The sequence below is a fragment of the Hippichthys cyanospilos genome, chromosome 1 (assembly GCF_059441005.1).
Source record: "Hippichthys cyanospilos isolate Australia breed blue-spotted pipefish chromosome 1, RoL_Hcya_1.0, whole genome shotgun sequence".
NCBI classification, from domain to species: domain Eukaryota; kingdom Metazoa; phylum Chordata; class Actinopteri; order Syngnathiformes; family Syngnathidae; genus Hippichthys; species Hippichthys cyanospilos.
The window spans coordinates 21,813,664-21,838,771 of record NC_142369.1 but is presented as its reverse complement, the minus strand read 5'-3'; the positions used below and the strand labels follow the sequence as shown (position 1 = coordinate 21,838,771).

General features: G+C 40.4%; 1 protein-coding gene across 5 annotated transcripts in view; it reads left to right on the top strand.

Moving 5' to 3' along the window:
- The window catches only part of aopep (aminopeptidase O (putative)), an 88,924-nt gene that overhangs the window by 9,307 nt on the left and 54,509 nt on the right, over positions 1 to 25,108 (top strand). For all 5 annotated transcript variants that reach the window (XR_015865924.1, XR_015865926.1, XM_088417540.1 and 2 more), the window contains 2 exons: positions 21,236 to 21,449; positions 23,876 to 23,982. Coding sequence is in view for 3 of the 5 variants with exons in the window: in XM_088417540.1 (XP_088273666.1) it covers positions 21,236 to 21,449; positions 23,876 to 23,982 (321 nt within the window). In the remaining 2 variants the exon portion in view is untranslated. The remainder of the gene's footprint in view (positions 1 to 21,235; positions 21,450 to 23,875; positions 23,983 to 25,108) is intronic.

Genomic DNA, 25,108 nt, shown 5'->3' with positions numbered 1-25,108 from the left:
ATGGTACTTCCCACCCTCTTCTGCCTGCTAAAACTTAACTCACGACAGGGGAACAAGATTTAAGCACTTCATTAAGCTTGAGACAGCACCTGCATTGACTCCCTATAAAACTCGGCACGGGTCCCAGCTCGGCCATCCGACTCGAATCCTCCCTTCGTCCGGGTGGTTCGGGTCCCAAGTTGCCCACGCACGTCACAACGGGGAGTTGAGCCATACGAAGGTGCCGAGGTCAAGCCAAATGGAAGATTGAGACCGCGATAAGACACGGAGGCGGGGTTCGGAATAGGCCCGGCGGACCCCCGGGATGTGGGAGAGGATGTGCGGATTATTCCCAGCAACAAAAGCCATTAGCCCCTGGAAGGACTTCAGAGACGGGCGCTATTTAATCTCGAAATTGGGAGGCATGTGGGAACGGCCTGGGAACGGGCCAAGTGCCGATTCTGTGCAGTGGTCCGGCGGAAACAGCAGGAGTGGAGGGCCCTGTTGCGGGCGGGCATCAAGCAGTTGTAGTGTGATCCAGAGGAAAAAGGGAGGGGAAGGATTCACAGTGGTGTGAAGTTTTTATACCCTGATACGCAGTGGGAGGGCAGGAAACGCAAGATTAAGAAGTCAAGTAAGGGCAGGTCTGCATTCTGAAACTGCCACACTGTGTAGTCTCGTCATCCCACACACAAATATGTGTGAACAAGGCTTACGCAAATATAGGCATGACGCCAGTCAGCACTTTTTGGAATTTACCAATTTTAGGTGCTTTTATGTAACTATGAGAAGTGCCCCCCCCCCAAACTTAAGCCTCATGTTCTTTGGCTGCGGAAATCCGTATAGTCAACGTTTTTCTCTGAGAAAGACAAATTGACACTGGAAAAGGGAGTGCAGAGATGGCTTGCGTAGAGAGGAGAAAACTTTAAGAAAACAGTTGAACATTTTTGCTGAGATATGGAGGGCAATTAAACTCTAGCTTGAAATAAATGATTCCCTTTCCCCTCCATCTGTAGCCAAATAACTACACTTTAACCTATCTGTACTTTTTATTTTTATACAAATTGATTGTTGTCGGTACCACCCAACACCGATTCATGTGAAATCTAATGGTACCAAGTTTCCTTTTCAGTGCTGTGGCTCTGTGGGAGTAGAATTGACAGTTTTCAATGGCACACTTGAACGCAAAACAGCATAACAGAAAAACTAAATAAATGTCATCTTTGTCCTTTTTTCATATGACAGCTGTGTGTGGCTTCAGAGTGAGTGAGTGAGTGAGTGTGTGAGAGACAGGGAGAGATAGAGAGCGAGACCTACCATGAGGTAGTTCATCTGTAGAGCAGCTGTGAGTGCCAAGGGAGCCTTGGGAAGAGTTTCATGAATAGTCTTGTTAAAATAAATGTGAACGCTTATTGTACCTCCTCGTTATTCTGTTTGGTCGGCTACATGCCCCATGATGTTGTGGTGATCGACACTGAATAAAATAATGATTGGACCCAAAACACACTGAACCACAAAGTGACAAAGGAAAAGAGCTTTAATAAGAAAAGGTGCATGCAACACGTGATCGGAACAAAAGTACAGGTGAACGCAAACAAACTCGAGGCAACATTGGCCAAGAGGAGCCAATGCCAAACTATCTCAAGAATGTAATACAAAAGGAGAAGCAATGTCACAATACTGTAAGGATATAAAGTATCAAAAAAAAAAAAAAAAAAACTACACAGGATAATTCTTAAGAAACAAGGTACAAACATAGGATGGACTCGGACCTTGGTTTAGTCTGCTTGCTTATTTTGTTGTGCATAATTCCGTAACAACCACAGCTAACACAAGCTGCTGTTAGCTACAACTCAAGCACTGGCTGACAACAGCCAACTGACTTCCACCCTCTAGCTCAGGGGTGTCAAACTCATTATTATTGAGGGCCACGTTGCAGTTACAGTTTCTGTCAGAGGGCTGGGATGACTGTGACAAAATACATTTTGGGTGTATTTGTCACACTTCCAACTAGTTTTGAAATAAGAGCGAGGGTGAGGGCAAAAAGCGTTTGCTTTTTCCCCTAAACAATTTTAAAAGCTGAAGACGACTTACAATGTGGTATTTTGACCGGAAACTTGAATTGGAATGGGCGTTTCGCGGGCCGTGTGAAATGATGTGGCGGGCCGGATCCGGCCCCCGGGCCTTGAATTTGACACCTGTGCTCTAGCTCATCCCATTACCGTAATTACTGTCGCAAGAATATTTCAGATATTCACATCTGTATGCGCTAACCAACCGAGAAGCTTTGTGAGTGCCGTTTGGTACTCGTATACTTTTGAAGTGTGGGCTTTGAGATACCCTAGTGCCATGTGCTTCAAAACATTTGCATTCTCTTCATTCATCACTAGATGTCACTAAACATTACACACAATCGCTTTAAACAAATTTTCAGTCGGCGTTCTATCATGAAAGCGTTCCTTTAATTTAGTTCATTACGTCACTGCTTAAGCGGGGTCTAACTGTGTCAATGACTTCAGAGGAGGCAACATTTAGCCACACAGCGGCGGTATGAATGTGAATGCAACTGGTGGTCTGTGTCCATGTCCTTGGGAAGCAGTCCAACGGATCGTGACCTTAAATCAGCTGGGATAGACTCCAGCTACATGCAACTCAGAACAGAATAGGTGATAAAAACATATCAGTGAATCTCTAAACCACATTGTCAGGATAAGGCACAGTATGAAATATACACCTGGGTCCATTTTAAAATTGCACCCTACTCACCACTTATGATTACTTAAGTGATTACTTATGATTACTTAAGGCACAGGTGTCAAAGTCAAGGCCCGGGGGCCAGGTCCGGCCCGCCACCTCACTTTTTGTGGCCCTTGAAATGCTGATGTGACTTTCTGACTAAAATACCAAAATTGTCTTTAACTTTTAAACATTTGGGGGAAGAAAAACAAACATTTTCTTATTCTCCAAATCTCTTTTGAACAGTTTTTGCCGGCTTCTGATATCAAATCTTGGTAAATGTGTGATCAACACACTTAAAATGTATTTGAATTCACAGTCATTCTGGCCCTCTGACAGAAACTATCACTACAATGCGGCCCAAAATAAAAATGTGTTTGACACCACTGACTTAAGGGTTAATACAGCGGAGAAATGTCCTCGCTACATCGCTACGTGCTTTGCTTCCAACTGGGACAGGAAGGGCACTGTTTTTCCTGTGCTCGCTTTGAAGTCGAGGTCTGCGCCAACTGGACTTGTCAAACCCATCCGATATGTACAAATATGGCCAAATGAGGACATACCAGAGAGTGGTAATCCCCCACAGAAACTTTTGTTGAGAAATGACATAAGTGTTGAAATGGGCCTTTTTTTGTGGCATGGGTGATGAGGGTCTTGTTATACATGACTGCTGACACACGAATTCCTGCGCTTGTCTTTGTATGAATGCATCCATTGTTTGCATAATGGTCACGATATGCGTTCTTAGATGATGTCACAGAAACACACATATGTCATTGTCATGTTGTTTTTTAGCAGACCGACTGGAGGTGACCTAACATTCTCGATAGTGGACTCTGATAAGCCTGTATATGTGTGTGTGTTGCAGTTTTTAGCCCACATTGGATATATTCCTAATCCTCTTTTTTATTGATTCTTTTTAAGATTTTCAGCTGATAGGTAGCTGTCTGAACAAAATTGGTTAAAAAGGATCATGGACCTTCTACTTGCAGTGCAGTGGCCATATAGCTGTCAAAGTGGGGGAATTATGCCATGGTGTATACCTCTTGACCTTACTAAGTGGCACCGGAGGATTTTCAGCTTGACTTCAGTTGACTACATCCCATGTTTATGGTCTTACAGGAAGTAACATTGGTCCCATTTAGGAGGAAGTTACTCGCTGGGCTGCCTGAGGCTCTTGGCACCCCACTGGACGCTATCCAGCTGCCACGTTGCCCTTTAGTTCAGCGACACCTCTTTAAACTTTTATTGGACTGAGCCTGCGATTGTGTGATTTTTGTGGTGGCCCAGTAATTACGAGATTGCTGCTTTAAGTATCCGCTCCTAAGCTACTACAGGTGAACGTTTACGTTAACACCGGTCCAGCCAACCTTTTATAGCATTCATGAAAATACAACAATCCCCAGCCACCTACCGCTGATAAATATACAGAGAAGACATAAAAGTACCATAACGTATAGGCTACAAAGCACACCCGACGAAAAGGCGTTGCAGCTAAATTGAGCCGTAAAGACAAACATTTATGTACGAGGTGCGGCTATCGTTGACTGTCTCATAAATCAAGTGAGTCTGATTTTTGGGTTCACGATTTGATTCAGAATCAATTTTTGATCAATTTGATTTGATTCGAATAAAGACGGTTTCTTTTTCAATCTAAAGATGTGCAAAGAATCATCATTCTTCTTCAGTCTCTATTGCGAGACAGAATAACAAAAGACAAAGTGTCTTTTTTTTGGTCTATAAATATTTAGTTTTGATTTATTATGAACATAAATTTTTCTACAAAAACACGTGAACAATTTCTACTCCGAAGCTAGCTATACATTCTAACGCTTTATAAAATAAGATGTAACAAAAATAAAGTGTGTCTGTATAATTTGAAAAAAAAACTGTTGAATAAGCTGCATTGTCTTTTCACAGGAAATTGCAGTAACATTTTTACTGTTTAATGTTTACTATTTCTAAATGTATTTGGCTTCTAATTAACTAAATAGTACATAGCTCAACATTTTTTTATTTTTTCTATACAGTACATTACCGTTGGGATTTTGTTTATTCGCTATTCCTTGACAACTTTAATATATCTGATTTTCTGTCAGAAGTGGCAAATACATGTTTTGTTTTTTTTTGCGCACAGGATTTGTTTGATTTGGCAATTTATGCCAGGCGTCACTGAGTAGAAATTGACTGCGGCGAGAACTCCAGAGAGTTATTTTCATAGATGAAATTTGCTCAGCTGGCAAGATTGCTTCTTAGACGTGGCCTTTTATGGCATTGGCTGTAAACATTTGTCAAGATGAGATTTGAAAGTTCTCTCGTCAAAGTCTCACCTTGATATTTACAGACCCTGAGATTCTTGTTTGATAAACATCCAGCTTTAATTTGAGAATGATGAAACCATTATTATCATGATATATTCAGGTCCAATTTTTAAAGACAATAGAGTCCCAGTACCTTCACTATAACTGTGACTGGGCAACAAGACGTCAATGGCGGTTTTAAAACCCACCCTTGAAAACCTGTCCCAGGCTTGAAACCCTAACCTAACCCTTATTCAAACCACATTCTCTGAATTTCTACAGTAAATATTTTCAGATTTCGCTCACCTTCCATGAAATAAAAACTCTATCTTAGTTTTGTCAAATATCTTCTTTTAAATGTTTGCATATTTTTGAGACATGTTATGGACCGAACCAGTAACCATATTGTTAATTTGTTTGTATTTTTTTTTTTTTTTTGCGCAATTTGAAATGATGTCCTGATTTTTAAACAAAGCAATGTAAGAGTTATCTTTTAAATCCAGTTCATTGATTAACTGGTAAAATGAGTGACAGGTGAATTGATTATTAAAAAGACCATTATTAGATGTGACACTATAAGAAAGAAACAATGATTTGACGCGTTCCTTCTATTTCTCTTGTTCCAAATTAATTCCTATAATAATTCCTAATCATGATCATTTCTCACAATTTATTTCTTAACAAAAGTTGTAATATTTACAGTATCTGGTTAATCTTGAGTTCCTTTCAGTCATTTGGCACCTGAGTCATGGTAAGTACAATTGCTCATGGTCACTTAAAGCGCAAATAACAGCTAATACATGCTGTTCTTTGTTTTCTTGCTTTTCCCTTATGTCTTGTCCTCCACTCTCCTTTTTATGGCGTCTCAAAGGATTTCCTGCCTCTCTGCTCTCTTCACTTGGGTCCGTGTGGTAACTCTACAAGTGTGTGACGGAGTCTTTGCTTTTTAGAGAGACTTCGGAGGTACGAAAGGTGTGATTATTTATTTCTTTTTTGGGGGGGGGGTATTTTTTGAATGGGAGGCTGACATCTGTAATCAAGTAGTTAGGGATGAGCTGTTTTTTCTTCCCACCTTAAGTGGATGTCCTCCTTTTCTGTGGTGCCATGAATTCACCGTGACGGGATGAAAAGGCAGCTTCGCATGCCTGCACAGGGACAGAGAATAGAGGAGTACCCTGTGTACACTTGAATGTGATTACAAGTAGTTAAGTCTTTTTGGGAGAGCTTTTGTATTCCTGTAACCTTTGCTGTCCTGGGGAACGTGGCTCACAAATCCAAAGATTTGGCACTGGATCTTCAAGCCAGTATTTCTCAGGTTTCTTGGTAGCTCAGCATTTTCTACTATACATTCAGCTGGACCCGCTCTTCACCCTTGCAACCGTTTTTGACACAGTATCACTTGTTTGAATCCCTGTCTTGAAACGCCAATTTTAAATCCTGACCCCGATTGAAGATCCTAATCAGACTTTTTACATGGCAGTAGAGGTGTGATCTATTGTGTGTATACATATCTGGATTTGTGTGTGTGTGTGTGTGTGTGTGTGTGTGTATATATATATATATATATATATATATATATATATATATATATATATATATATATATATATATATATATATATATATATATATATATATATATATATATATATATATATATATATGAAATATCTCATACCATACCGTCCTCTATTGTTTATGTCATTACAATTGCCCTGGTAAAGGAGTACTTTATTTTTTTTCCCCTCCGTCTGGTCATAATTTTGCTTTAGTTGGCCACTGATTATTTGTGTTTAAGTTTGTTAAAATTGTATTCATATAATTGTGTGGTTTATGTAACATTTGCATCATTTAAATGACAAACGATTACATGTACAATAAGGACACATTTTGTCTCAATGTATATAATTACCGGATGCAAAGTTTCATATATCAGGATATAGCTAATGCAGGTCTGCATATCTGTTCATCATGCTTCTACTGCCCCCATTTCTCAATTTTAATAAAGACATTGTAATGTATTTCACTCTGATAACCCTTGTTCTTTTTCTACAGTCCTATGGAACACAACTCCCACTTTCAAAGTGTTGGCACCTATTCTTTTATCCATCATTTCCCTATACTCTCAATCGCCCTACATTTTTCAAATGCAATTAAACTTGAAGCTTCAAACCAAGCATTTTTGCTTGTGTTGACAGGAGCGACTGACCCTCCTTCTCATGATAATGGGTGAAGAGTTCTCTCCGGCAAGAATCAACCAGCGATTTATTTTTGATAGTTTAAGGATTTTATGAGCAACTGTAAAAGTGTATTTGCAGCATTACTCAAAATTATAGCCACTCTTGAATTTGCTTTTTTCCCCCTTTCCCCCGGAGGTGACATCCTCCGTACGCCTCCATTCTGATCAATGATCGGATAACCGAGACGTGTTGCATTGGACTGCCCTCGGATGTGAACCTGCCGGCAACAGCTGGCGTATAACGCTGCAAGTAACAGTAAAGCAGACACACTGTGCTATAACTCTGGATTAAAGGCCATGGCAAGACAGGCCTGTCCCTGCACACCCATTCCCCTAACTAATGGATGAGTCCACAGAAGCCATTGCAAGAAGTGATGGATGGATCCATTGTGCAGCGTAGGGGACACGGCCGCTCTTGATCCGTATCCTGAGCTTTGTGCGTGTGCTTGTTTGTGTGGAACCTTGAGGCTGAGGGTAATTTCATCTGTCTGTGCAAAGCCAGGCGCTTTAATGGGCGTGGGACCTCAATGAAACAAAGTGCTGTGAAAAGCTGTGCTGTAATATTTTCCTCTTTCCTGGCGTTCCTCGCAGCCTCGGGGAGAGAGCTGAGCTCCGAGTCCTTTGCTAGCTGCCAGGCTTGCGTTCTGCTCTTCTCTTTTCGCTGTTGGTCAAAAAAAAATGACATCAGTTTGATGATCCAGGTGACAATTAGTTTACAGTTCAGTTTGCAATGGTCCTGATGTACGGAGGTCTGACATTATAGACAACAAGCTTTGAACTACTTTGGATAATGGTGTCAGAAAATGTCATCCCACAGCAAAATAAGGCATGCTCAGTCATTGTCATACTTGACTGCACTTTTTTTCTTGTGATTGTTGTATAATTAAACCCTAGACGTGTATTACAGTAATCAGCCTCTTGCAAAAAAACAGCTCCAGCAAGCATGATTCTGCCACCTTTATGCTTCACTGAAGGGATGACATTCCTTTGGCGATGAACAGTGTTGTTTGTGCCATACCTTTAGGTATTACTGTATTGTCAAAAATGTTGACCTTTGTGTCATCGACCCAAACATTTACCCGCATGCAATTGAGAGGATCAGGTGTGTGTGTGTGCGCTTGTTTGTAAGATATGGCTTGCCACCCTAGCTCGTAGCACAGACATTTTGAGAAGATGGGAGAGTGTGAACACTCACAGTCCTATACAGCCAGTACTTTCTGGAAATTTCAGCAGCTCCTTAAATGTTACTGTCAGATCCTTGGCAGACCCCCCGACTAGTTTCCTTCTGGTTTTTTCATAGGTTTTGAAGGGACATCCAATTCTAAGTAATGTCATCGTTGTGCTACATTTTTTCCACTGGACTAATACCTTTAAACAATGGCATCTCTTTAGAGCAATGGAGGAAGCTCTCTGTGAAGCAGCATTTTTGCTGTAAGATGGGACACAAAAGTAACTGATTGTATTTTTTTTCCCAGGATTGAAAATGTGCACTAATAAACTTTCTTTCAGAATTTTATGGAATATTTTGTCTGTATCTCAATAGACAGTTTCAATGGTGAAATACTATACAGTATTCTCTTGATGATGCAGCACACTTTTATAGTCCAGTACCTCACAGTCTCGTTCTCTGATCTTACATAACGAAGGAACAAGATACTGTTTATCATCTTCCATTGTAAATATGTATTCCACATCAACCTTTTCACAGAGCCATCGGAGTACGTCAAATAGGGAAAATCTTTAGTGATTTGACTGATGAATTTTCCATGCTAACGGGTACATGAAGGGCAGGCTGCACATCATGTCAACACAGACTGACAGGTACATGTTGAAGCCTGATAAACTCAGACTTGACCTCATGAACCAAGTGCTTCATATGCAATACATGGCATGGTAAAATTCACTCCAACCTCATCTGTTTTTGGCTGCCTAACATTAGATGTCTTAAATGTTTGACATTATTTTAATAGCGAACAATATTAAAGACCCGGTAAAGTTAACTAGAATAGAATAAAATAGAATTGAATAGAATGCCTTCATTGTCATTGTGTATCAGGTATACAAAGAAATTGTAGATGCTGCTCCTATGGGTGCATATTAAAATATATAATGAACAGTAAATAGAATGATTAGTCTAGAATAGAATTCATAGTAACACAGGAGTGCAAACGTGATTGATATTTTCAGTGTGTGTGTGTGTGTGTGTGCGTGTGTGCGTTTTTTTTGTTGTTGTTGGGTTTTTTTTTTTTTTTTTTTGATTGTCAAAGGATTTATAGCACTGAAGTGGAACTGTCCCTGGGTCTGTTTGCCCGGTTTTTATGAGAACTGCAGCGTTGATCACTGGGTAACTGTTTGAAAGCATGATGACCAGAATGTGTTGTGTCTATTGTTGTCGAAATTTCTAATGCAATTGTACCTGTCTGCCAATAAGAGCTGACGACATGTGGAATACATGAATAAATGTGGTTGGTCCTGAATAGTGGAGACAAAGCAGCAAACCATTATTTATTTCCAGATTTTTTTTTTTTTTTTTCTGGGGTACAAACCTGTTAATAGCTGACAAAAGTCGCTCCTTTCCCACAATATCAGAACAGGTTACCGAGTTTCTTCCCAACACTAGCGATATGCTCTAATGCCTGCCATATTGTGTGAGCTCAGCTGCAGCATCCTAAAGCCTGTTAGCTTGCAAGCTAACTGTTGACCAGAGCCAGTCCTCAGAGTGTGGAATGCCCCGTGACAATCCAATGTGAGATACAGTGTGTCAGCCACAAGGAGAGGCTTTAGGCCAGGTGTTCCAATGGACCACATGAGTAGCCCATGGCACTGTTTTAGAAACAGATTACCCGAGCAAGTGATTGGAAATTCCAAGGAATGCTGTAGAGGCAATCATTTGAAAATCTGAATACTGACAGAGAGAGTATCAAGATAGTGTTCATCATTAATTGTTGTGACAAATCATTAACATGATCTCTGTCTTCTCATAAATAAACATGATTTCATTCAAGCTAATTCGAGGAAATTTATTATTTCACAAGTGTTCTGTCCTCCCAAGATTTTAAATCGGCTTTCATCAAGGTAGACACCGGTGTGTATACCAAATGGTGCATTTTGATCATGTTTCGATTGGATTGGTGGGGTATACACACTCAAAGTGACAAGCCAAGCTCTAAATAAGTCATGTACTGTATGTTTCTGGGAGGCTAGTTTCCTCACATTAGTAAAAAGATAGCTGGCTTTGCAATGTATAGCCCATTCTTGTATTATTGTAGCATTATTATTTGTATGTCGCTTTAGCCGAATTATTATTGATCAGGCAGGACAGAGACGTCAGTCATCGCTATACTTTAGATTTCAACTGAAATCATGTATCAAGCAATCGGTTAATCTCTTGCATAACCTGATATCGGCCATTCAGCCATTGATAAAAAGGTATGACGTTGCCCGTTGTCAATAGCTGCCTCATTGATATCAGTTCACAGAAACATATTTCAGTCAAATGGATTTCATGCAAACGAGCATGAAATCACATAACCAATTCGCTTAGACCGGTGACATGAACAAACCCAAAAGTATGGCTGCCGCACTGACTCATAAATATCCTCTGATAATGGAGCGTGCCGCGAGTGACAAGCAGTCATTTAGGACAGGCAGTCATTTAACAGATGTGTTGTCCTGTCGCAGCAGCTACGTGACTCGGCGGCAGAAACGGCGGAGGGCGACACAATCGGAGCAGACGGCCAACTCGCCAGTCTGAGTGTTGGTAATGTTCTAAATCTATGCCGTAGCATCGCTGCCAGCACACACAAACTCACAGACAATCCTCTGGCATGACATCAGATTTTGAACTAGACCAACAGTGATTGGCACAGGTTGTGTTTTACTTTTAAAAGAGGACAGCTCTCCTATCACTATCCTACCGATATGGATTAAGAGTGTATTTACTCCCAAGTGTGTGAACGTGTGTGTGCATCTGTGGGTGAGGGGTTGGGCATGTCAGGTCTTGTTGTTTTCCTCAAAAAGCCTACATGCCGTACACATGTTTGGCCTCATCAATTTCTGACCCGTGGTTGCCATCCATGCGATACAAAGCTGACCTGCTTAGAGTCACCTTCCCCATGCATGATTGTGCTTTTGATGTTAAGCACTTGACAGCAACAAAAAAACTACAGCGTAACATTTACACAAAGCTCCCTCACGACAAAGCTTTTTGTTGTTTTGGTTTGAAAAATTGAGTAGCAGATGCTTCTGTTAGCTACTCTTGATCTGCGATATCTGCTAATTATTTCCAGACTCTGATACGACACAATCAATGTGTTTTGGGCCTCTCTCTGGGGGACCCAGCCTGGGCCCCATGCTCATGTGATCTGGCCCTACATGGACTGGCATTTGGCCTGCCCCACACACACACACACACACACACACACACACACACACACACACCCCTCTGGGAAGCACAGTGCTGATCTGCAGCCAGCCTGGAATTCCAGACATTGGGAGTCAGACTTGTTAAAAAAGGATGAAGGGTGGTAGGAGTTTGGTCGAATAGGCCCCAGTGTCTAAAATAGTCCAGTGACTGTGCCCAAGACGGAGGGGGAGACAAAGCTAATTCCCGTCGGCTGACATTAGGAGCGGGCGACCTTTTCGTTGATAGAAAAGAATAGACAACGGCGTACTTTGTGCGAATGTCATCTTTCATGTGGCTTTTGTCCATTGCCTTCCTTCTTTCCTCTCTCACTGAAAGGATATGTTTGCATGTTTCATTATGAATATACACCATTTTCCAATGCAGTGTCCATGGGTTTAAGGTTAGGATTAACCTCATAACAGGAGCAGACATACTAACTGCTACTGTACGCTGCACTCACTTTGCTGCTTATAAGCAAACATATACTTTTTATAACTGTTTACTATTTTTAATAACTAATTTCAGGCTAAAGGTGAGCTATACCTTGGTAGGTCATCAGTCAATAGCAGGTCACCTAGAGGCAAGGCGGACACCCATTCACATTCAGAGTGCCATAGAGCAGGAAACATTCAACTGATCCCCACACACACTCACACACACACTTTCCCTCTTTTCATCTTTTTGGCACTCTCCATAGATCTCTGTCAGATATTTATGGTTCTTTTGGAGCATCTCTTTGTTTTCATATTGTCTTTCCTAAATCACTCGCTATATTTCAAACTATCTCTGTGTATGTTATATATTTTCTCACTTCATTTTTCAGTCACTTGTTTACCCGTGCAGTATACATACTGGGGGACTCATCTCTCACTCTCTCTCTCTCTCTACCTCTCTGGGCTGTTTTAGTAGTGTCCCTGCTATGAGTCGAACTGAGGATGTCAATTACAGGACTATGATAGGGCTTCTCTTGCATTATGCATGGCAGTGTCCCACTGGGGAATAAATGGCCTACAGCCAGGGATGATGGATGGAGGGATGGAGGGATGAATAATGGATGGAGAGATGGAGGAACATAACGCCATTGCAATCTGTGTTCCACTAAATTGAAGACTTGCCCTGGCACACACCTGACGCTCATGGCCGTCTCACCCAGGGTGAGTCGCAGTCATGCTGCTGTCACATGAAAGGCCGCAAGTGGGCTTTAATCACTTTTTCATGCTATGCCCTAAGACCCATTTGGACCCATATAAACTACTTAAGGTTTGGTTTGTCATCCAATCTTCAGAACACGATTCAACTTGATCCTTTTGGACTTGGATTTGTAGGATAGTTTTCCTGAAGATTTTTTCCCGGGGGTCAACAACGCGGTGCCCGTGACCACCAGGTATTCCCCAAGGATCACAGAGTAGCCCACGGCCATGTTCTGCAAATAGCTTACAATCGATAGAACGATTATACATATACATTTTAAACAATTTATCTGCCTGGATTTGTAGGCTGATTTCTGTTCTGTTCTGTTCCGACCATTCTGCTGCAAACTTTTCTAGAGAGAAATGTGCCGCCCCGTGTCAGTTTTCCCACATGGTTCAGGCTGTGAGTTCTGCAAGAACAAAATATATGTCTTTGTTTTGAGTGGCGCCTACATATCCTTATCAAAATTCAAGTGTATGTCCGTATGAGGTACACTTACAGTACAGAGGGATATAACATCTTTGAAATTTATAGGTGAGGTACCCCATGCATGATGAGGAAACAATCAAGTGTGACAGACAGCATGATGCCACAGGGCATCTGGACCGTCAGAAAATAGAAAACAACAAAAAGTTGAAGTAAAATAAGAATCCTTAAGGTAAGAATTCCTTACCTTAGCTGGCGTCTACAGTACGTTACAGTTTGTAATGCTTCTTTTTTGTCACTTTTATTGTAATACGTGATGTACTCATTTTAATGTTCACTTGGGTTTGGTACTCATGTAATGCTTGTGTATCTTGCACCGTCTGAGCCCAGACTACTTGGCCTTTGAAGGTGCGCTGCAAAAGCCTCACTCGCCGGGGACCCCAATCGCTAAGTCAGCGGCCGGGGCCCTCTGTGAAGGCCTCAAGGAGCGAGGTTTTACTTACACACACTAAGACAACGCAAACTGGCATGGTTTACATTTAATTAGCTCAGTCGCTACTCTACCTGAGCATTGGCTTGTTTCACTTTCTTGGCTTGACATTTACGTCCATAATTACACTTAATGCAGCATTACACAAATGCAGTGCTTCTCAATTATTTTTTGTAAAGCCCCCCCGAGGAAAGTGAAAACATTTTGTGCCCACTCCACTCGCCATGTTAACTGTAAGTACAATCCTCATCTATTAAAATTGCATACATATACCTTAAATCGTATCCATTGAACAACAACAGAAGAAAAAAGCGATATAAATTAATTTTCAACAAATGTTAACTTTGCTTTTTAGAGGGTTTATTCAGTTTACAGGTTATTCTGAAACAGAAAAAAAGAATAATTTGCTTCAAAGTGCCTGAAATAAAACAATATTTCAATCCTGAGTTAAACCAGAAACATTTTTGACCAAGTGAACCATTTGATGCTGAAAAAATATGAAATCAATAAATAATAATGAATGTAAATTGATGTGGACCATAAACACAGGACACCAATATCATAAACATTTTAACCTGAAGAAAAATGTATAAAACATTGTGCTGACCTTTTTCTAAATTACCATTCTAACTCACCTTTCTCTAATCATTATTGTGATTTAGAGAAAAAAAAAATATGTTGACAACTTGACAGCAATTTAAAAAGTTTATAACTCCCACATTGGACTGCATTAATGCAAATACAGTGGGCCCCCGGGTTACGAACTTAATCCGTTCAGCGGCTACGCTCGTATCTCGAATTGCTCGTATAGCGGGCAATCCAAACCCATGTTAATTCGTGAGTGCGTGCAACGCGCGCAGAAGCCTTAGGTAAAATCATCACGCTGTATACATAAATTAATATTAAGTGACATAATCTACTGTACAGTTGCATTAAATAACAAATACAAAGGATAAATGACTTTTACCTTTGGAAAGACGTGACTTGTGCTGAGATAAGCAGAGATGAGCAGAGATGAATGCTCTAAGTCAATACGGTAAATCAGATATGCTATTGGTCTTACAGTGTCAAAGTAACTTTTTCAGTCAGGGTTTTCTCTACTTCCTTCCATCCCAACCAGCTGTGCCATCAAGCTAGATAAAGGCGTTTGGCCAATAGCATATCGGCACTTCTGTGATTGACGTGTGACACCGGCCAATAGCATCTCCGTGAGTGAGACCGGGTGACCTTAATCGACCAATAGCATATTGGCGTCTCCTTGACTGACTGATAATTATTTGCACTTTTTTTTTAAACGGTTGGAATGTATTGACATCTTATTGATTAAAACACATTTAAATCTGTGACGATTTTTTGTCCTGCAATCGGCACACTTAATTTCATGTCAACTGTTTTTCCCGACGTGAATTGAGCACGGTGGAAGCGGAGAGGTGGTTGTGTGTGTTGCATTTACTAGGCAGCACACTTATGGCTTGTTCGAGCGTCAGTTCACCTTTGGTTATAACTCACAAAATTGCAACAATGACGCTGTCCCAATGCATATCGGGAGATCGCCGACTAACCTGACATGCAATCTTGTCTAGCAACCATTATATGGCGCTGTATCATCACCCGTAATAGGGTGCAGAGATTAACCTCTTGAGTTAATATGGCAACGCATATAGGCTATTGGTCTTACAGTGTTACAGTAACTCTTTCAGTCATGGTGCAAATCACGGAGATACTAAAACATCATCCTCTTATTTCTTCCTTTACCGCTGCTAGTAATTTTAGAAGCTATGTCTAACAGATAAAGTTTGCAAAGTCTTCAAAACATTCCGTTTTTCACTCATTTTGTCTACTTCCTTCCATCCTGTCCCATCAAGCTAGATAAAGGCGTTCGGCCAATAGCATATCGGCATTTCTGTGATTGACGTGTGACGCCGGCCAATAGCATCTCCGTGAGTGAGACCGGGTGACCTTAATCGACCAATAGCATATTGGCGTCTCCTTGACTGACTGATAATTATTCGCACTTTTTTTTAAACGGTTGGAATGTATTGACAATTAATTAAAAAAAAAAAACACACATTTAAACCAATGACAATTCTTTGTCCTGCAATCGGCACATTTAATTTCATGTCAGCTGTTTTTCCCTTTAGCTGTACAAACACTACACTTAAATGGTAATATATTTAGACACCGTGAGTGAGACAGTCAGTGTGAGATTGTAAGACCAATAGCGTTCACGTTACCGCCATTGGTATCTATTAATGATTGTAGATGACGCAACTGCTGAATATATTGACGCAGTTAGGCGAGAACATTTCTACATACTCAATGGCTGGTTTGACGGAATGCTCGCAAGACGAGAGGTTTGCTCATAAGCGGAGGACAAAATTCTCCCTGATCCACGCTCGTAAGGCGGAATGTTCGCAAATCAGGATGCTCGTAAGCAGGGGGCTGACTGTATATGGTTATTCTTGGTTTTAGTTGTCATGCCTGGAAAGGGACAGAATCGCCTTTTGCCACATATACTAAAATCGTGTTGTAGTTAACACAGCAGCATAGATAAGATGAATATTTGCAAATAAATCTTAAAGATACTTGAAGCTAAATACAATTGCGATTAGTCTTAAGATATCAATATCAGCAGTGAAGACCACGACTGGCAGCACAAAATATGATTTCGGCGCCATATTATTTTGTTTGATGCCTAATGTGTAGACAACTGTGCACAATGACAATTTTATTTATCATAGATTAAAAGCTATGACACAGCACTGTTTCATTAACTGTGTCATATTCAATGCTTGTAATAGTGGTGTTTGATACAAATGGTCATGGCTTGTTGAAGTGTAGCTAATGTTGAGTGATACTTTTAATCATTTGCTTTTATTTTTACACAGTCCACGGCAGGCAGGCAGGCATTTGGGGGCCTCCCCTTCTTGCCATAAACAGCGGAAAAAAAAGGCAGACACGCAGTGGGGACTCCTTCTACTTGGAATAAGCAGAGGAAAAGAAATAAGGAAAAATAACTGATTCCCAGAGTAATTGTGTAGATGATAGGAACAGCAAATTGATTTTTCTCACAAGAGGCATTATTATATCAAAATGCAATGCGTATATCTTCATATTGCAGAGCTTTCATGTTGTGTTAATTGTCTGGAAATCTAACTATAAAATTCTAAAGATAGATCTTAAGAGCCCCCAACGGAGTGAAAGTTGGAATCTTAGTTTAAGGCCATTTTTCAGTTATGCCTGACATGCATTTAAAAAGAATTGTTGATACCTGTTTGTTATATGAATGAAAGTTCTTTGAAAATCCAAGATCACATAGTTGATAATTACATCTATTGTGAAAGAGGGTGTTCAAGAACAGAAAGTATGCACGGCTGGATGTGAAGTCCACCCATGCGGGTAGCCTTAACGGGTCCCCGATGTCAACTATTGTCAGTCACTGTATCAACGAACGTGAAAGATGCTGTTGTTTGGGGTCCCCGGTCATGGTGGGATGACACCGTTTGTCACTGCGGTGATGGATTCCGCCTCCCTCCGAGGAGCGTGTGCAAACGCCGTCGCTGAAAGGCTGTCTTTGTGTTTTCACGCTCGCTCACGCACATGTGCGCTGCTGGAACGGACAACAAAGACATGCTTATCCAATTGGAGGGGAGTACGATGAGGCTACAAAGACAGTCATAAGGCTAATGTTAGCGTCTGCTGTTCCGGCGAGCGCCTTTGTTAGAGTAATCAGGAGAAACGTGGGATTACATTTGAGACGTATGCCCATAAGACCCTGTTTTGTGATGGCGACATGTTGCAAAACAACAGAAGCTGCTTTCTATCTGATTAACTCTCCTCAGAGACACAACAGATAGACAGGTCTTTCAAAGAACAGCTTATTACACTCTTAAATTGATTGTCAGACAGACACAATTTAGCGTCTCTTTACTTACTGTGCTTCCTTTCTTGCGTTTGCTTTCAAGCTGACTGTTGTGGAAAAAAATAATATAATCACTGTTCCAGCTCATGCTTTAATAGGATCCTCATATAACTTTGATGACTACTAATATAATAGCATCCAGGATAATATTTTATAATTACACTATTGCACTCAGGTCTAAAAGGGCTCAATCTTGAAATAATGAAAGACATGACTGAACAGCCATCTGTTGGCTAGTTACTTCTGCATATGCGTTACAAGAAGCAGAGCCAAATCACTTCGGCCTTGTCTACAGGCAACCAGTGCTATTTAAACCAGCGTAATTCCCCCCTTTTTGGAGGGAAAAAATATCTGTCCATATAACTTTCTTTATTGCAAAAATGGTGGCAGTAGTTTAGCCAAATTCAGAAAGAATTCATCAGAAAGAACTTCCGTCTGAACGTCACCAGCTAGGGGGGGGGGGGGGATTCAGCCCGATATTGGCGAAAAGAACCTCTCTAATACAGCAAACAAGACAAAAATACAGAAATAAGGATGATTTTCAATGAATTACTCACATATTGAGTTGCCCAGTGGGGAATTTAGACCTGTTTCATTAAACACAAAGCTGATATACTGGCAGGTAGCCAAGACTCATTTTATTCTATTAATGACAACATGGGTTTACTGAACACTTCTGCTTTCAACGGGAGAACGCACATGTGACCAGCCCTGGCAAAATTATCCACTTATTGTCTCATAACGTTTTGGTATCTGTTTTCATTTCCCAGCTGTCAAAAGGTTAGAGTTGGAGTAGAAGTGTATGAAAAAAGTAAATAAATAGTATAGTAGTAAACATTGTCACGCTAGTCCATGTTTTAGCCTCGATGAACCTCAATGGAGTTCCTGGCCTCTCATGTCTTTTCACCTATGGTTTATATCAATGCAGATAGCAAGCAATAAGAGTCAAAAATAGACCATAATATTACCCTCCAGCTCAAAATCAAATGGAAGATTGGCTTGCGTTGGGCCATGTTTTTGTATAATGTTGTTGTCAAGGGAGCCCGACACCGACAAATGTAGCGGTAATCAATCATCCAAACCCCTTCTTCTCATGAAATACTATTAAATATCAGTTCAGAAATCTGGGAGTCTATTACTACTTTCAATGTAATACAGTATATTCATGGTTCACCATGGATAAAATATGTTACACTTGCGTGATATGTAAAAATACCCCAAAAAATTTTTTTTGTTTTTTTTTTAATAAGTAATTAGCTTAGTTTTGATGATCGTTTCTCTTTTTTTCCCCTCATTTTACAAACGCACTCATCAATAAAATGCATACTGCCTGTACTGGCAATAAATGTTCTGCATTTGGGTGAGTCATTTATTTTCAATGGCAAATTGTTTTTAAAGAGATTGTGTTCAGCTCTAGATGTTTGAAAATTAGGAATGAACCCATAGTCAATGTGAGCTAAACATTAAATATATTATACCGAAAGGAAAAGTAATAGTAAATGTGAGCTAAACATTAAATATTTCATGCCGATAGTACCGATAATTCGTCACAGTATTACCATAGTGGATGAGTACTTAAAGATACTCAAATACAAATTCTTCCACCCATGTCAGCTCAACACTAGTTGTGACTCCATTTGAGCATGAAAATCCACCAGACCGCCCACAAGCTGGTGTTTTTATACAGAATAGGAGAAAGAGAGTGCATTCATCTTTACCTCTGTGACCCCCACCCCACCCTTTTCCATTCTCATATTGCAGAATAACAGGCCTCTCATGAACAGTAGGCTTCCAAATCCTCCAGCCTTAGCCCCCACAGCCCCCAGGCCACTCTGAGACGCTTACGTAACACACAAGTTATGAATGTTCAGGAAATGTCTTCAATCGTGACCTTGGCTTTGACGTTGTATCATTCTTGTTCTGTCGGGGCAGTTTCATGGTTAACAGTCACATGTCCCGCGCTCCTGCGCTGGAATGTTTTGGAAGTGTGATTTATGTTTCTGCTCGTTAACTATGAATAGTACTTTTTTGTGTGTGATTTTCACATTTTTAAGCATCACTTCAAAAATTGTGACACATAGATGGATACTGAGTCTTCATCTCTGCAGGCGCTGCACCAGTCTGCCTGTTGATCTCATGCTCCAGTCTTTCCTTACTCTTGACCAAGAGCCTAAGATGCTTGAACTCTTCGCCCCTTAACATCTTAGCTGCACTTAAAACATCTGTCCGCAAGGATTAGGCTCAAAATCAGTAGGACAGTGTAGCCGAGGTAAAGTCCAACCCTTGTTAAAAAGGACTCAGATTTACTTCTGGTAATGTGAACCAAACTGACACCAGTTGTACAGGGACTGAATAGTACATATCAAGGGGCTCCGGACTGCATACCCCCAAAGTACCTCATAAAAAAGCTCCCGCGAACACATCAAAGTCCAGACAAAAAGCGACCACGAATGGGCATCAGGCGCGATGAGAAGTGTTCATACGTTTGCTAACCATTAGATTAGAATTTATAGCTAAGAAGCTCTTGACTTTTCATCCCCCTTGTTTTGTCATCACTTTCATCAGTTGTTTTCAAAAGCCAATGAGCCAATGAAATGTTTGCAACGATCCACATAAGCAAATACAGAGTTTGTGTATTTCAGTGAAATGCTGTAAACGCATCGGATCTTATCATGATAAGGGCAAGCAGCCTTAGTCCGTCCCTGTTTCCAAACTTGAACTTCTGAAGCACATCGTTTTAAACCATATCATAAGTGAAACCACATGTTCGATAGCCACCTCACGTCAAATGAAATCGTGATAATCTCCACAAACCAGTAAATCAGATGTGGATATGCAGTAATTACAGATCATCTTCTAAATATAAGTTTACCAGGCAAGTATTTTCCTTTGGGTCTGAAAAAGCTTAAAAGAGTCAGGGCTTGTTCTTATACAAGAATTTACAGCATTGCCTTGAAGTCATGTGTCAAATAAAATCCTCTTAAAACTGCTAATTTAATTTAATTGATTTTACCCACTAGTGGTTGGTGAATGTGCTCCTGGGGAGATTCTCCTGTTTCTTTTGGCAGGGACAATAAGGAACCAAACCATGTTGTCTGAGAGAGGAAAATCAGCACAAAATGTCTGGTCTGGAATTTTGTGTGCTCTTTTGCCTTTTTTTGGAGCTTGTTTTCACAAGAATTTAGCACTATTTTTTGCAAAAAGTGAACATTTTTAGACATTAGGGGGATTTTAGTGCATTTAAATTCAGAAAACCTTTCCAAACCATTGCAAAATGTGTGCTTTTGATATTACCTAGTCTGCCTTACCTACCGCTTTTGTTCATTCAAGTAACTTGTCAAATTCCTGTTTGACTAACAATACCACTAAAAACTGAATTTTGAAGATTGACAAGATCTTGTGATGAATGTCAATGACTCCAAGTCTGAACCATTGCTAAAGTGACGCTACTAAATTCTGATGATGTCACATTGGCCTTCCCTCACAGTCACGTACTATTTGGTTTGTTTCATGTCAAATTCTGACTGGATTTCCTTTGTTTCCTCCAGCCCCCACATCATTTTCCTGTCTCAGAGTCTGCTGCATGTTGGCAGCTCATTTCTGCGAGAAAACAGCCTGTCCTTGTGTGGGTCCAGGCTCTGCCACGAGATTGCCCACTCCTGGTTCGGCCTGGTCATTGGGGCCAGAGACTGGACAGAGGAATGGATCAGTGAAGGCTTCGCCACCTACCTAGAAGACGTTATCTGGGCTCAAGCACAGCAAGTACGACATGCTCTTACTGTAGCAATTTCATGGAATTTAATAATCCAAGCACTTCAAAAAGACCTTATGATATCACAGTTACATTGCTATACAGGTGGTCCTCGGGTTACGATGGTCCCGACTTTTAATATTTTGAGGTTACGAACGCATCCCACAAAAATATAAAAAATAATACTAAGCCCCGTTCCGTCTTACGCCGTAAGTGACGTAAACAATTGCCAACTAGTTTCTAGCGCGCAGCAGATTAATACGCTTTGTGGTGGTTGTGGGTGAGGAAGACAGCGTCTCTCAGATTGTGTTTGCTTGTTCTCTCTCTCATGTGTTTGATTGTTTTTTGTGTTTTTTTTTTAATTTGCCCTTCGTTCTGGCTCCAAAGCATAAGGCAGATTCTTCTGATGGTAGTGCGTCAAAGAAAAGAAAGGCCATCACCATGGAAATGAAATTAGATATTACTAAGCGGTCTACAAATGGCGAAAAGCCTACTAACATCGGCTGATCGTTTGGCCTTAGTCTTTTGACCGTGGCTACTATTCTTGAGGATAAAAAAATGCATTGTTGAACGTATGATGTAAAAGGATCTGCTCCGATGAAAGCAACAGTGATAACCAAGCAGCATAGTGGTTTCATTATTGAAATGGAAAGATTATTAGTGCTTTGGTTGGAAGGTCAAAATCAACGGCATATTCCGATGAGCTTAATGGCGATACAGGAAAAGGCTAAAAGGTTGTTTGAAGCATTGGAAAAAGAAATTGGGGAAGAAAGTGAAAGTGAAGAGTTTTCAGCTAGTAGGGGTTGGTTTATCCAATTTAAAACTGTAGATATTTCATGTAACTTAATAAAACCTGCATTTCAAAAAGACCGTATGATATCACAGTTACATTTCTATACTGTACTGGTGTTGTCTTGAGTAGAGTGAGAAATAATATCATATCTGTCCATTGTCCTCCATTGCTACTGCCATGGATTTTCTTCAAGATGCTGCCTGGCTAAAAAGGCAGGTGGTAAATTTAAGAACAGGAGGTTCCCATTATCTTCTGTGTTCTCATGCAAACAACCATTGCTCTAGGTTCAAAAAGCCTCATAGTCACATGATCAAAACATTAGCAGCTGAAGACAATATACTCAGTGTATTCCCTGATGGATTCAACTGCAGGGGTCAAGGCGGGGTAAAGTCTGCATATGTGTGGTCCAACTAGATCCAGACTTAGCATCTTATTTATGGCTTCTCAGAGTAATGTCAAGCATTTTTTTTTTTTTTTTTACGCTTGCCAAAAACAACAAATTGTGACAAGTTAATAAAGTACCAGAGACATGATCACGGTCCAGTTTTAAAGTCAACACGCTTGTTAGAGTAAAGGAGTGAATACTTGCGCACAATCCCCCACAGTTGCGCTGGCTGCCCGTTTGGATATTGATTATACAATAGCCCTTACATTTTCTTGGCAGGGCATTTGTAAATTTGTATAATCGGAGATATTTCTTCCAACTTTACGCCGATCCACTCAGCTTGATGGGCCGATATTAACCATTTGATGTAATATTGGTGATTAACTGTAAGGTCGGAATTTTCAGGGCGACGATGTAATTGATTGGTTCCTCGAATCATATGTTGTATGACTGTTTTGAACGGCAACATTTGACCTTTGGGTAGCACTAGTGTGATTAGTGTTCATTTTATATACATAGAATTCTAGAAACGTTTTCCAGAGCATGAATTCCTTATTTGCAGTATTTACTCATGTTAATACATATGAACATAATCAATGACGATATTGTCAAATATTCGTGACAGCTCGAGTGTGTGTTGATATAAATATGTAAAAAAAAAAAAAAACATCAGCCAATAAAGCAAGGCAAATGTGATTATTGATTATTGAAATTGCATCATCTGTCTTTTTTTTTTCTACACTTTTCATGTGAGTTTAAGAAGAAACGTATTGTATAATGTCAAAACAAACCACTCTACCTTGACTTGGATAACAATTAACATTCCCATGTTTTTTTTAAAAACTCCTGGATGGTCCTTTATTTTGAATGTGTCATTACAATGTTAAAGAAAAAGCATTTGTGCTTGCTTAAGTGTGGTCCCGTGAGGAAGGCTGAGGCTGAAAAGCGGACATCCCGTGTGGCAGCATCCACAAAGTTGTTGTTGCTAAAATCCAAAGAAAAGTCAGGAAATGTAATCCATTGATTCTTCTGACCGGAAGTCTTGCGACATCTCTTGCAATGCAATTATTGCACGTGATTCCATTCATGTCATGCAGTCCATCGGTTGAAATAAATACTGCAAAACTCCCAGTAAAAATCATATCATCCAATAACGAGGTCTGTACATTTAAGTGGGATCCTAAATTGTTTATCACTTTGGCATCATTCAACTGAAGCAACTGAATCTCATTGGCTGTCATTCACACTTCACCATGCAGCTTTCTCTGTCGGAAGCAGCAGAACAGTCCAACTTAAAGGCATTGCTGAGGTGGAGAAGACTGTCTGACGAGTTGCAGAATTCAGGACAGGAGCTTCAAATACTCAGGTGTGTCTCATGCCTTGGAACTTCTCAGGCCATTTTACATGAATGAATGATGAACTCTTACTGATAACTTGGTGGATGAACAATACAATTCCACCTTTGTACAGCCCCCAAATTTTGAGGACATTATATAAGCCATGCTACTGTCATACAGAGGAGAATAAAGCTGCCCAAAGGGGTTGTGCTGTAGCCTGGGCAGCCCAGCTTTCCATAGATGGTGTCGTCTTGTATCTTTAGAATACCATAGCTGACACCGAATCAAGAGCATATGCTGGTCGCAGCATAGTATTGTCCTAAATTTTACCTGTGTTTGTTGACAATTCCGAATCAGTGGCCTTTTTTGTATGCACTGCAAAAAATGCTTTCTTGTTTGGGTGAATTGCTTCGTTACTTGCAAAAAACTTTGTTTGCATCGAAATGCGATGTGAGAAGCTACACGTACTGTAGCCCTGACACATTCTTGTGCCCTTCATTTTCGAGGTCAGCCTTTGTCTGGAGACAAACCGACCGGTAAGTGAATGTACTAAAAGCATTCCAGAGCTGCAGGTGTGGCAGGTGAGGCTTAAGAGTATACTATGTTTTCCAGGTGAAATGTTCTTTGGAAAGGTTTAGTGCGGGCCACATGAGGGCACACACGTATGCACACACACGCCACAATATTTGTTAGTGAGACATCATGACCCACACACCTGGAAAACATCTGTCAATGGTTAACTCTTTCAAGGTGGAAATATTGTACCCCACAACTTTAATGAACTCTTACAGCATATTATGTTTTTGAAATTAGGATAAGCTATACACTGTGCAATAACATGTCAGCCTCTTATTGATTTTATTATATTCCTGCTTGGCATTCAATTCAAATGTGTCACTTTTCAAAATTATGCAGTCAGAGCATAATGAAAACGTGTAAGTAGTCAATTTTACCCTCCGCTGAGCTGTGTTTCATTGAAAAGTACAAGTGATATCACACCCTTTTACCCTGCCTGTTAAAGTTAAGATTTGTATGACTTTTTATGTGTCAATAAATGTTGGGGACAAAGCGTTCTATTTTTGGGAGGTAGTGTCAGACATGTAAAAGGGGTTACTTGTGGTAAAAGCAAATGGCTGGACACAGGTGTGAAGTTCA